The sequence below is a fragment of the Nicotiana tabacum genome, chromosome 16 (genome assembly GCF_000715075.1).
Source record: "Nicotiana tabacum cultivar K326 chromosome 16, ASM71507v2, whole genome shotgun sequence".
NCBI classification, from domain to species: Eukaryota; Viridiplantae; Streptophyta; class Magnoliopsida; order Solanales; family Solanaceae; genus Nicotiana; species Nicotiana tabacum.
In genome coordinates, this window is record NC_134095.1 from 168,898,552 (window position 1) to 168,912,705 (window position 14,154).

The 14,154-nt window shown below is 30.7% G+C and overlaps 1 protein-coding gene across 1 annotated transcript; it reads right to left on the bottom strand.

Annotated features, from left to right (window-relative positions):
* Positions 1-674: 674 nt before the first annotated feature.
* LOC107831388 (heat stress transcription factor B-3) lies at positions 675-3,666 on the bottom strand. Its single transcript, XM_016659149.2, has 2 exons — positions 3,054-3,666; positions 675-1,421 (listed from the first exon to the last, which is right to left on the bottom strand). Exons 1-2 carry the CDS (start codon positions 3,309-3,311, stop codon positions 909-911), a joined length of 771 nt encoding a protein of 256 aa, XP_016514635.1. The 5' UTR covers positions 3,312-3,666; the 3' UTR covers positions 675-908.
* Between the last annotated feature and the right edge of the window lie 10,488 nt (positions 3,667-14,154).

The window sequence follows — 14,154 nt, forward strand, 5'->3', positions numbered from 1 at the left end:
TTATCTAAAAGTATGATAATCAAAGTTATACTCCAGTTCTTCTATAAATTTCGACACTACTTACAAAAATTCCTGTGCAAGCCCCTGCATGGCTCGGACTTAGATTTCTTAGCAAGGATGGCTGGATTGAGAACGCTATATCAAATATACTCCACATAACATCTACTTTAGGAAATTTTATCTCATATAGCAAAGGTATACACCCTATTTATTATAAATTAAAATCATTTTAAAACATAATTTTTTATAGCTATCTAATTTTATATTTTATAGCAAAATAAGTATTTATGATATATATTGAGACATGAAATAAGGCAGAAATACACTATGTATGTTTTTCCTTTCTTTTAGATAGCTGGGCATGCCTATTTTTAAGGTGATTGTTGTTACTGTATTCATGAATACATGGCGCGAATACATGTGAATACATGCGTATACAGCTGGACTGCCCTGATTTTTAGGCACGTTTTGCTGCTGGATTCATGAATACAGCAATGCGAATACACTACCGTAACAACTGAATTGTAGCTATAAAAAGTAATTATGTATATGATAGCTATTGGAAGCTAATAACCACTAAATAATAATGGTTTCTGAAAATTCCTCTATATTACTTTATGTCCTAATAAAGCAAATTGGAATGGATGATGATAATGTTAAAAAGAAAAAGCTAATTTCCACGAAATATATTATTATATGCCGTGTTAAATTTCACGTGAAATAACACTAGTAAATTTATACAACTTAGATATCAATAGTATCTCCATTTCAGTAGCAATCCCTACATGCTAATTAACACTACTACTTTGCATGAAATATTAATAATAACATGGTACACATATATATTATTTTAATCACTTATTTTAACACTATTTCTCTTCATTTTTTTTCCTCTTAATTTTTGAAATTTATTTGCATAATTGAGAGAGAAAAACACTGGCTGTTTCAGTAAGTTCAGCTCTTTTTCTCTTCCTTTCCATTTCTTCTTGAACTTCTAACCTTACTCCAAATAGCATTGGCCTCTCATCTTGTTGCTTTTTTTCTTCTTTCTCTGGATTTTTAGCAAAAATGGTAACTATATCAATTAATTCTTTGCACTTGTTTTTCATTACTGAAAGCTCAGAGCTAAGGACTCCATTTTCCATCTTGAGTCTTTTATTTTCATCCACAAGAATTGTAAGTTCAGATGATGATGATGTTGATGACGATGACCTTTGATCTTCTTCTGTTTCTTTCTTGTTACTGTTCGCACATTGACTCTGTCCGTTATTAATATTGTTGTTGTTGCTATTATTGTTGTTTGGTTGGTGTCTGTTTGTCCATGCTTTTCTACGACGAATATCACATAGTAAATCTCTTTCTCCCTTTCTAAACTTGTCATTACTGAACTCCCACCGGCTTGTTGCTATTTTACGGAAACCCTAATATCATACAAAAAATTAATGATCGAAATATTTCAAGAATTATATATATATTCAATGGAAATTAAACATATATATATATATGGTTCAAAATGTAGAAAACGTTATCATGTGTAACTTGTCTCAAACTTTGCAGCCCGGGTTCAGGACCACAAGGGTTTATTATACGCAGTCTTACCTTGCATTTCTGGAAGAGGCTGTTTATAAATTAATAATTTCCTCAAACGAAAGAATTTTCACAACTTTAATACATGAGAAAATTCTTAATCCATTAAGAATATAATGTACTTTTTAATCTCCATTAGTATGAGATGAGATGATTGCCACTATTATCATAGTTGTGGCCAGTTTGAGTACCACTTAATTAGTGAAAACATGAGTAATAAGAAGGTAATAAATAGTGAAAATACTATTATTACGCATGTTAATTGAAAAGTGTACAAATAAGACAAACTTTATTATATTCAAGTGATTAAGCTAAGAATTATGAGTGCTTTTGACAATAAGCAATACAATATCTTATCTTGATAACTTATAATTATAACCTAAGATCTAAGTAGGATTAATGTCAATAATATAATCGTTATATTTTAATGGCTGACTATTCCAAAATCATGGTCTACAGTCCTTTTAGTTGAGCCCACAAAAGATCTATTGTCTATTTGTATCACCAACACTAATACATTTTTTTATTTTTTTCTTCTTTAAAAATAACTAAATTAACCATTATCAAACGAATTAAACTACTCAATTAAGCTACATGTGTCTGGAAAAAGATATTTCAGTTACTAAAGTTATACTAATAGCAGGACGTGTCTTAAAATGCTTTTAGTGCGATTTGCTTTAAATTTAATAAATAAAATTTTAGCTTATTGGGAATAAAACAATCATTGAATATTATTGGTTTTAGATAAACCATGTTCATAGATGAGTATATATATAATTAATTATAAATTATTATAACAACTATTACTATGTACTGCTAAATGTTATCTTAACCTCAAACCAATTGATATCTGTTATATGAATATTCTATACCAATTACTCATTTAGTTAAAATAGTTTTTGGTAATTAAATATAGATTTATGATAAATAGAAATATATCTCTTTTTTGTAGAAGGGGAGGGAATCTGAGGAAAATACTTCCTTGCATCTTACCTCTAGTATCTATACCAAATTAATGAATTTAACCTTAAGAATCACAAGATATTTAAAAGACACAATATGGTTAAAAAATATTTTTTTTTTGGTTTAATTATCAAGTATCCACTGTCTGGTACCGACTAGCTAGACTTAAAAAAAGTATCCTGGTGTACAAAGCATCGCATTTTCATGTAGGGTCCGTAGAAGTTTAGTAACGCCAGCTTCTACGACTCGAACTCGTAACCTATAATTCACACGCTCTAAGGCTCCCCTTCACTAACTAGCTAGATTAATTTTGCATTATCATCGCATAGGGTCCATAGAAAAGAATTTAAGGCTTCCTATAATTCAGACCCCCGATTAAAAGCATACGTCCCACCATATCCTTTGATGGTAATATAAGTTTAAAAACTCGTATATTTATTGAATTAATGCAAACACGGAATAAGAATAAATTTTTTTAGACAGTAAATAGAAGGATAACATACATAGGTATTGAGCTGCCGGACAAAGCTGGAGAAGTTGCTATGTTTGAAGAGAGTTGGAAGTAAATCTCTAGCAAATTCCGCCGGCTGCCACACAACAAACGCCGTCCCATCGGAATTCCAAGAAACGACATCGTCCGTCGCCGGATCCTCCACCAACATGTACGTTTTCAGCAGAAAAGGTGACGGCGATGACTTCCTCACATATTCTAATAACAAACTCTTCTCATCACTTTGAACTTCTTCTAATACCACCATCATTTTTTAAAAAAAAAATCCAAGAAAATTGGTAAAACAAGAAGAGAAAAGAAAATAGAATCAACCCTTTTTTGGGTTTTTTTTTTTTTTTTTTTTTTTTTTGTGTTGGGTTTTAAAAAAAATAAAAATCTATAAAATTAAAATGGATAAATTTGCTAGATAGAAGAGGGGGTGGAGAAGAGAAGAAGGGCAGTTAAGAACTCCCAACCCCAGCAATAGAAACCCAATACGACTCCGAAGTTCATGAGAAATGCAAGAGATTTTTTATTTTTTTTGCAAATAAAAAACTTTTGTTCTCTCTATATAATATATATCCTTTCACAGAAATGAAAGAATGATTGAAACGCATGTATTATGCATATCTCTTGTTATATAGTAGTTGAAGAGAGGAAGATGAGAATGAGAAAGTCATATTCTAGACAGTGGGCCCAAAGGGATTTAGTAGTCGCGGGGCATCGTGATATTCAGTGACGAAACCAGGAAATTCAATTAGAGGTTTAAAGTCTATTTTTTAATTAATAATAAGTAGTAGTATTTTACCTTATACGTAATATAATTTTTCATCGAAGGGTGTTCAGTTGACCATCCTTGGGCCAACATAGCTTCGCCCTAATGACATTCAACATAAATTTATCACTGCTTATAATGATTGGTACAGGGACATATGTTTATATCTGACTATTTTTTGAAGATATTTGTAAGTATATATAGAGTTTTTGCCGAAATTTTCCGGGTGCCGGTGACCCCTCAACTCATCATCATGTGTGTCCGCCTCCGACGGTGGCAGAACAAGAGTTTCATTAGGGGTATCAGAATATAAAAAATTAAACACATTAAAAAATCAATGGGATTCAACAAATAATATATATACATAAAATAGAATTTTTTTAATTTGCCTAACAATACAGTATAATTTTCTGGCGACAAAGTATTGGTTGACACCAGTTAATTATACGTGTGGCTCCGCCAATGATTCTAGGTATATATGTAGTACTTGTTTATTTAAGATTAGGGGCTTGCAATGGGACCAGATTCATTCACCTTTAATTATAAGTCTTGGGTTCAAGTTATTTGAATTAAAAATTTCTTGACAGGTCTCACTCTTAGTAAAAACCCTACACGATACGAATTTGGATTAAACAAAGCGAGTTTTCAATATCGAGTAGTTGTACATACAAAAATAAAGTTATTTATGTAAAAATTTACGTCACCAACTTATAAATTTTTACACTATAAAGCTCAACGGCGAAGCCAAAAATTCTTATATGAAGAATCAAAAAGATACCAAAAATGTTATGCCTAGAAATTTCCTTTATACATGTTAAGGGGATTCAACTATTTATATAAAAATACAAAAGAATTATCGATATCTAACTTACACAGTATAATCAGTCAAATTTCACCGGTCGTATAAAAATTAATTAAAAATCCCCTATCACTGTATATTTTTATTTATTTAATTGGTTAACTTGAACTCTTTGTTTAAAATTGAATAATATATTGTATTAATCTTTGTGTAAAATACCCCATTGCTACGTGTATCTTTTTGTCTATACAAACGTGTGGATATAAACATGTTTATGTATTGTTTAGTGTATTAATGTAGAGAAAAAGTAGTTACGTACTAAGCTTTGTTCTTCAAACTGGTCCCACTTAGGTTGAAAATGGAAGGCTTCAAATTGGGACTGTACAAAAATTGAATAATTATTTTTCCATAATATTTTTTAGGGGAGGAGAATATGATATTCTAAAACCTCATCTACATGAAATAGTCAAGTCAGACTCAGCTACCTAGGTATAACAAAATTATTCGGTATCTGTACTGATGAAAGGTAGAAGATTAGAGGCGGAGTTAGGATTTCAAACTTATAAATTCAGAATTTTAATCATTTTAAGTTATTGGGTTATAGTTTATTAAATTATAAATAATTAATAAATTATTCAAGACAAATATAGGGTTTAAACAAAAATTATTGGGGTCGCCGAACTCGTAGCCAGAACATTGGCTCCGCCCGATAGAAGAGATATCCGATGAAATAGTTGAGATATGCGCAAACTGCTCCGAACACTACTATTATACAAAATATATATTTTCTCGAATACTAACTAAAACACATAACTTTTCTACTTTATTATATATTTTCCCAAAAAATTAATTTCAAAATTAAACCAAGACCAAATCAAAAAAGTCCATTTAATTAGTAACCATCATTCTGGATTAGTTGGGGAAGTTCAGCAGTACAAGTGGACTTCAATATTGATAATTTAATAATTGTGCATATCCATTTTTTTCAAAAAGAGGAAGAAAGAAACACCAAAGGTATTTGACTAAAGAATTCTTTTTTTGGTTCAATTTAGTACAGTAAATAATATATTTGTCAATATTGACCAGTCAATAGGAGGAATTTTTTTTTATTAAGATATAATATAAAAAGTTGCGTCCATTTGGATAAAGTCATAATAATTTTGTTTTCTTCTAAAATATTTCTTTGCAACGTTTATTTTGTATTTTTCATTCAACTAAGACGAGCTGAAATATACTTTTTTTTTCTTATTTTAAATTTTTACAAATAATACCTAATGTTCAAATTGCTTTCCACTTTCCCTACCATCAAATATTATTTGGACTTTTCGTTGGAAACAAATGACTTTATTGACTTCCTGTGCTTTTTCTGTCTAAAAGAAATTATACTTGAATTGAATGTCATAAACTACTTCAAGTTGGGACTTAATATATACAGAAGAGTAGTTAAAAATATATGTAAAAGCTTTTTAAAAATAAATTAATCATTTATAAAATAAGAATAATACTTATGAGTGCATGACTTAGTGATCAATACAATCCGAAGAAAATCGTGGGAGATCAGAGTTCAAATTCTAAAAGACATAGAAAAAGTCGAGGTGGTTTCTTCTCATTTGCCTAAGTCCTAGACTATCAGAGTTATTCACTATATGCAGTGGTAAAACCAGTAATTTTCTCAAGGATGTTCAAACTTGAAAGAAATTAAAAATGATTTCGGCAAAGGGTGTTCAACATATGTTATATACCTCTAAAATTTAATATTTTACCTATATACGCAGTGTAATTTTCCGACGAAGGATGGTTAATTGACCACCCTTACCAAAGTATATAGCGTCGCCTCTGATTATAGTGAAAGATACCAAGTACTTCCATTGCGGTCCGTCCATTAGTTCGATGATAGAGCTATTACTACAACTGCTAGAACAACTACTGAAAAAGAGATTCAACACTAAGTTGTTGTTGCGGAACTCGGTATAAGCGATTTTCTGCTTCCGAATAGTTAAGGCGCGCACAATAATTAATCTGGATATTGGTGTTATGAAAGAAATTCTACAATAAGAAATAATCCATAATTACAATGTAATTGCTACAAAGTTACTATATATTATACATTTGTTTGACTCTCGAGTAATTTATTTTTCATTTATTATTGGCATATTAAGATCTTGCATTACAACTTACATTTGAACAAGGTACGTGCTTAGAGGTGATTACAATTTAAGCTTCAATTGATATATATTATTTGTCAATGTTAGTTGCCCCATCGTTTCATTAGGAATATTAAATTCTAAAATAATTGAATTAAGAGGAAGAACTAGTAAAACCCTAGTAATTAAAAGAAGAACTAGTAAAACCCTAGTAATTAAAGGTTCAACCTATATATTCTTCTAAGGCTTCTAGATGTATTTTTGACATAAATCAGAATACACATTCTCTCTCTTCTTTTTTTCTTTCTTTTATAAGTATTCTGTACTCGTTAATTACTAGCCCGACTAATTCGAATTTTTATCGCGTAGAACCAATTAAAGGGGAAGCGCACCCCAAAAAACTTCTTCATTCTCAAGACTCGAATTCCAGACTTTCGATCAAGGACGAGAGAATTTCATCTCGTGCAACATACCCTTTAGTCTCTCTTCTCTCATTTACTTTGAATGCTAGTTCATATTACTCGCTTCGTCTCATATTATCTGTCATAATTCTCTTGTACACGTCCCTTAAGAAAAATTAATTATGATGGAATTTTAACTACTTTACTCTTATTCATGTCTTAATATTTAATCTTTCTTCATAGGTAATTTGAACAAAGTTATTCATAATTGAGGTGTTTGTAGTCTTCAAGGATTATTATTACTGAGGGTCAAAAAAGAAAAAAAATAATTAATATTGTCTTGAATTTCTAAAGTGATAAATAATTTGAGACAACTATTTTTAGTAATCACAACCGATAATATGAAACCGAAAGAGTATAATTTATTCCTTACCAATGTTCTTAGATAATTAATGTACATTTATTTCACGAGAACCAAAAAAAACAAGATGTTGAAAAATTGATTCATGGCACTTGGACATATTATTCGAAGTTTCTAAAGTTTGGTTGGGCAGCTGAGCTTTCTTGACCCCCACCCCCACCCCCACCCCATACCCCACCCTATCCAGAGATGGATCTACAGTATTATTTATGAATTTACGCGACCTTAATAGTTTTTGTTCGGATTATGTATATGTATCAGAATTTCATAAAATATTTCTAAATATTTGATTATGAACTTTATTATTATTTTATATTAATTTGAAATTGTTTTAGAAACTATAAACTTTAAATCCTGAATCCGTCGCCCGTTTTTTCTATAATTATTCTTTCTTTATTACTACTTATCTACATGTTTGTTGTTCAATTTCTTTGTCTAAGTAGCTTTTCTTTCTTTCACCAACCACAATCTTTCCTCTTTTCCCACTTGAATGCCTTCTTTCAAAGAAGGAAAGGTGTGAAAGGAGTTCTTGGACTGTGGCTTCTTATCTAAAAACCAAAAAAATCAGTACAAAAAAGGTCATTTTTCTGGTCGTGAATTCAGAATTTAGACTTCCGAACTTTAAAAAAAAAGTCATGAAATAATGTATAAGTTTTTGGTTTAATAATATGGTATTTAAGGAAGGAGAACCTTGACGTAACTGGTAAAGTTGTTGTCATGTGACCAGGAGGTCACGAGTTCGAGCAGAGGAAATACTCTCTTGTAGAAATGCAGGGTAAAGTTGCGTACAATAGACCCTTATGGTCCGACCCAAATTTGGACCCCGCATATGCAGGAGCTTAGTGCACCGGGCTACCCTTTAATGAGTTACTTTAGAAAAATTGAAAAAATGACACTGTATTGCCGCTGTAAGAATAATAGCCGAAAAATATATAAAATTTGTATATTATTTGTATATATATATATATATATATTTTATATGTTATATACAAAAATTATACAAATTTTATACACTTTTGGCTAGCAGATGTAAATAGTTTCTGACGCGGGCTAAAAGTAATAATATCCCTTAAAATTTACTGGCCTGATTAATCTATATACGCATTGAGTGGGCCCTGTAAGCACGTGATTTTTGCCAAAATGAGAATTACTCCCAAAAATTCAAAAATAAAATGATTTTTCTTTGGTGTGCAATTTTGTGATATTTTGAATAATTATTTGTAGTTGTCTGTGAGTGTTTATTTGCTAAATTAATAAAAAATACAAAAATATGTCGCATTTTGCATGTAGGATTTAATTCTATAATTGATAATAATTAAATTTGTTTTACAAAAATAAAAAAATTACAAAAATAGTCATCGTTTGCATTTTTAGCATTTAATGTCCAAATATACAATTTTATGCTTAATTAATACTTAATTGTGCGTTAATTGTTATTGGGAGTTAATTTGCGCTTTTATAACTTAATTTAGTTCTTAATAATAGTTTAAGTATTTTTATAATTTAGTTTTAGATAAATAAAAGAAGAAAAAAGAGCGAAAATATAAAGAAAGTCGGAATTGGGCCTTTTCTTCAATTTCAAGCCACAGGCCCAAAAAATGGCCCAATCTTCCCTACGACCCAGTCCATTTCGAACTGGGTCAACCCGGTCCATAACCCAACACCCTATTATCTTGCATTTCAAAAAAAAATAAAACAAAGAAAAACAAAAAAAAAAAAAATTTTAGAAGAAAAACAAAAATAAAAATAAATAAAAATTTAGAAAACCCTAAGAAATGCCTAACTCACCCGCCCCCCCCCCCCTTTCTATCTTTCTTCTTCTTCTTCTTCCTTAAGCAAAGCTCCATCAATGGCTACTTCACCATCTCCACTACAACCACCCCTTCACCACATAACCATGGCTGCCTTCAAGCTTCACCATTGTCGTTTTTGTTTTTGCGCCATGGCTGCCCGCGTTTGCTTTCATCTTCTTCGTCGAGCTCAAGCTTGAGCTCGACATCCATGGACGACCACTGTTTCTCTAGCAGCCATGGCTGCGTTCCTCGTCATCGAACCCCAGCCAGCGCGACCATAGTCACGAGCTCCGACCACAGTCGCGAGCACCAACGGCGAACAAACAACCTGCCTGCGCCACGCTGCTACTATCGCGGCTTCTTCTTCAACTCCTTTTGCTCGCCGCAGCTGCTTCCTCCTCGCGTCCGAGCTGCTGCTGCGTCCATTTCAAATCTCCGATGTCCAGCAGTAGCGGATGCTACTGCTTCAGTCCAGTCGAGTCCGCATACTTGATTAAGTTTTGGTCGATGTCGTCGATCACTGTTCGAGTTCGTCGTTGGTTGGTCGTTGTTCGTCGTTTCATTTCCGCTTAGTTGGTTTTTTGAATCTCATTTATCGTCCATATTTTGTTTGGTATTTTTCGGATCAAAAATCGATAAATGATTAAATTCTTGTTTGGTTTGTTCTTCGTTGAAATAATTTTCAAGTTTGTTCATATGTTTTGATTGAATTAATTTTCAGATTTCAAATGAAAAGTTAATTAGTGGTTTTTTTTTCATGTTTATTTCATGTTTGTTTTATTGTTAGAATAAATATTTGTTAGTTTGATGTTTGTTAGATTCAAATTGAAATTTAATTGATTATTTCTTCAATTTGTTTCATGTGTTTATGTATTTTTAGAAATTGTTAATATTGTTAAGTTCAAGTTTAAGTTCATAATAGTTTCTAACAACAAATTTTGTTATTTGTCTAAAAAATTTTAGTTGTGTTGAAGGAAATATATTGATTTAATCATTTGAATCCGTCATGCTTGTTGTTTAATATAGATTTAATTCATGTTCATACTTTGTTTGGATGATCTTGAATCCAAATTTTGTATAGTTTGATTTCTTGTTTACCATTTATGATTATTTCTTGAATTGTTCTCATAATCTTGTTTAAAGTTTAATATAAGAATTGTTTGTTGTAATGTTGTTAGAGTTGATTTTAAGTTCAATATGATTGAGTTTAGAAATCTTCATACTTTGTTTATTGTTGGTGTTGAATCCGAAAATAGGATTGTTTGTTGCTAAAATATTGTTCAATCAAATTTTAGTTGTTCTTGGTTGTTCAATTTGTGTTCATGTGATTTGTTGTTGAAATGTTGTAAAAATCATGTTCATGTGATATTGTTGTTATGATGTTCATCCGTGTTCATATTGTTGTTTGAACATTGTTAAAAATTAATCATATTGTCTATATTTTGGTTAAGTTTGATTAATTGATGTGTTATAGCTGATGGGTAGTTTGGTAAATTTGTAATACGTTTAGGGGTAGTTTGGTAATTTCAGTAAGGTCGGAAGGGGTAGTTTAGGAATTGTACAATTTGTAATTGTTTATTTGAAGCATGGGGGACAAAATGAAATGGGGTGGGTTGTGATATTATTATTTAATATAAAGGGGGGACAAGATTTAATTTAAAGGGGAATCTTGCATTATTTTAAAAGAAGCATGGGGGACAAAATGAAATGGGGTGGTGTGATATATTTATTTAATGTAATGGGGATGAGTGGGAAGATAATGGGTTTGGTAGAGAAAAGGATTGATTTTAATTGATTAAAGGGTGGGGATTATATATATAGAGGTCTGGAAATCAGATAAAAAGAAATACAGACAGAGAAAAAAGAGAGATTAAAAAAAAAGAGCTGAACATTTATTCCGAAAAAAAAAAACATTTAAACTCTCAAGAAAAGAAAAACATACAAAGAGAAAATAAAAAAAAAAGTTGAAAATTAGAAGAGAAAGTAGTACACACCTGATAAATATTCTGGTATACAGGTGTAGAAATTAAGGGTTGAAGATTAAATAGCCTTTCAAAAATCTGAAAATTTTCCTTGGTTTCTGTCCGTTATTTTCGGCATTCTTGGATTTTATTTTGAATTTTTCAAAGCTGTCACTGGGATTTTCATTGGCTGGTTATTGCTGGTTATTGTTGCTGTTGCTGTGTTACGTATTACGTTGCTGACTTTCTTCTTCTTATATTGACAATATCAGGTACACAACTGTAATTTTGGCATTTTGTAAGCTGAAATGAAGAATGGAGTGTTAAATTTTTAATTTAGTTTAATTTAATTTTTGTATTGTATTTAGGTTATTCATGTATTATTATTCTGTAAATCACTGTCATCGGCATAACTAGGCATATTATAGCGACATATTAAATAACGCCTTTACCAGATTATTAGGAAATATATTTAAGCCTGATTATTAATTAAAACTGTTTAATAAAAAAAATAGAAGAAATAACGTAAAAATGGCGTTATTGAATCAGTTTGGCAAAAATTAACTAAGTTCCTTATTCATAAGGTTTTTTCGTCAACGATAAGTTAATCCGAATCATGTAGTCAATTTCAGTTATAACATGAATTAGTCTGCGAACAAGTATTAGGACATGAGGAATTAAAACAAAGTTAGTTAATGTTAAATTGTTTAAATTTTTAGAAATATGATTTAGTACTCAAGTTTTTATTTTTATTTCTTTCAATTTTCAGTATTTGTAAATAATTAGTTTTAATAAGCTTAAGTCTTACTAACAATTTGAATTTTAATCCAACTATGGAATAATTATTTTTTTTTATTTTTATTTTTTTACTTTTCGATAATTCCATGTTGTATTTATGATTATAATTTTATTACTTTCTGTTAATATTTGTTTTTCTCTTCTATTTAATATGTCATTTTCAAGAATGTAGATATTGATTTTATATTTATAAAAAAACTTAGTAATAATAAAAAGGTAGTCATTAAAGGATATTCTTAAAAGGATTTCGCTAAAAATAAATAGATGTAAATAATACAAATTTACAGGATTCTCCAATCTCATTTATTCATTTATTATTTAAAAAAAATTACTTAGAATTTGGGATGGATTGTTTAGTGAATTTCACTTCCTTCCCCAAAGATAATGACGCGTTAGACTCTTTAGGCGCGATTTAATTAATTTTACCTTCTTAAACTCGGATGCGCATTTCATGCGACCCAAATCTAAATCCTAAAACATCAAATAAAATATGTTTCGTATTGTGGGTGCATTTCATGTGACACAATCCAAAGATATGTTTTAAGCGATGTTCACATTCCTAAAAAATAATAATTATAATAATAAAGCGGTAAAAGATAAAATTTGCACATGGTTCATAATTGTATTAAAAATCAGATAAATAAGCCGAATATAACAGTTGAGCGACCGTGCTAGAACCACGGAACTCGGGAATGCCTAACACCTTCTCCCGGGTTAACAGAATTCCTTATCCGGATTTCTGGTACGCAGACTGTAATATAGAGTCATTCTTTTCCTCGATTCGGGATTAAAATTGGTGACTTGGGACACCCTAAATCTCCCAAGTGGCGACTCTGAAATAATTAGACCAATCCCGTTTCGACTGTCCTTTAATTGGAGAAAAAACTCCCTACGCACCTCGCGGTGTCGGAAAAAGGAGGTGTGACAGGCCCACTAAAAGGTAAAATGCTCCCTCTAACAAGTATTATATTCGGGAAAAATTTAAAAATAGTCAGATTTATTGGTCATTCAAAAATAGCCACAGTATGTAAAGATAAATCTGAATGAAAATACTGTTCAAAATCAGAAAAAATACTCTGGCGTGTTGGAGTCCCAGCATAATATACTGGAAGTTCATACACAGGTGCACCGATCTCCAGTATATTATGCTGGAACTTTCCGTGTTGCAGTAAAATAGTGGCTATTTTTTAATGATTTTGCAAACACTGACTATATTTCGGTCCGAAAACTGACTAGCCCGTGCTATTTTTACCTAATATGCCTCTCTTCATCTGTTTTATTTATCTGTTAATGATGCAGATGAGAGGAGGTTCAACTGCTGCATGGAATACTGTCGCGAGGGCAAAATGACCTGTCCTGTTGAGGCTGCACCTTGAAGAAATGGTTGCCCTAAAATTATCGCCTCATCAAATGGAAGTACACTGCTTTTTCTTTTCATTGTTTGGCATTGATTGTATTGTTACTATATATTAGTACTTACGTGTCCTCGTGATAGCTTACTTGATTTAATTGAGAATTTTGAATATAATAATATATTACTCAATCGAATATATTTAATTGATTAGGTAAAGTGCATTAGTTAACAGTTTAAACTAATTTTAAGAGAAAAATGACCTTGAAATATATATTGAACCGTACTTATCTAAACAACTTTTAATTTGGAATGTTTCATAAAGATATTGTGCAAGTTCCATTAGAAAATATTGCTAATAATTGAGATAGCTATCTAGCTCTTATAATATGATATTTAACGCTATAATTATTTTTACTTAAAAGTATTTCAAGAATTCAAATTTTTCTTAGCTCCTGAAAATAATTAAAGAGTAAAGTACTGGTCACTACATTGTTATATCCATTTTAGAAAGGTAAACAATATTTATTACAGAATAACATTATTGGCTTGAGAGAGGGTCAAGTGTATTGACTTCGATATTTATTTTTTAATCACGTATTTTGTATTTTGGAATGAAAATTTTCGAAACATTCTTTTACGTGAATGAGGAAATTGAGCAAGTGTGCACA

Excerpts from the sequence above, each read along its gene's own strand:
- LOC107831388 (XM_016659149.2), bottom strand. The coding sequence starts at position 3,311 with ATGATGGTGGTATTAGAAGAAGTTCAAAGTGATGAGAAGAGTTTGTTA. Across the intron at positions 1,422-3,053 it reads TCCGGCAGCTCAATACCTAT|GGTTTCCGTAAAATAGCAAC; the intron begins GTATGTTATCCT and ends GTATGATATTAG.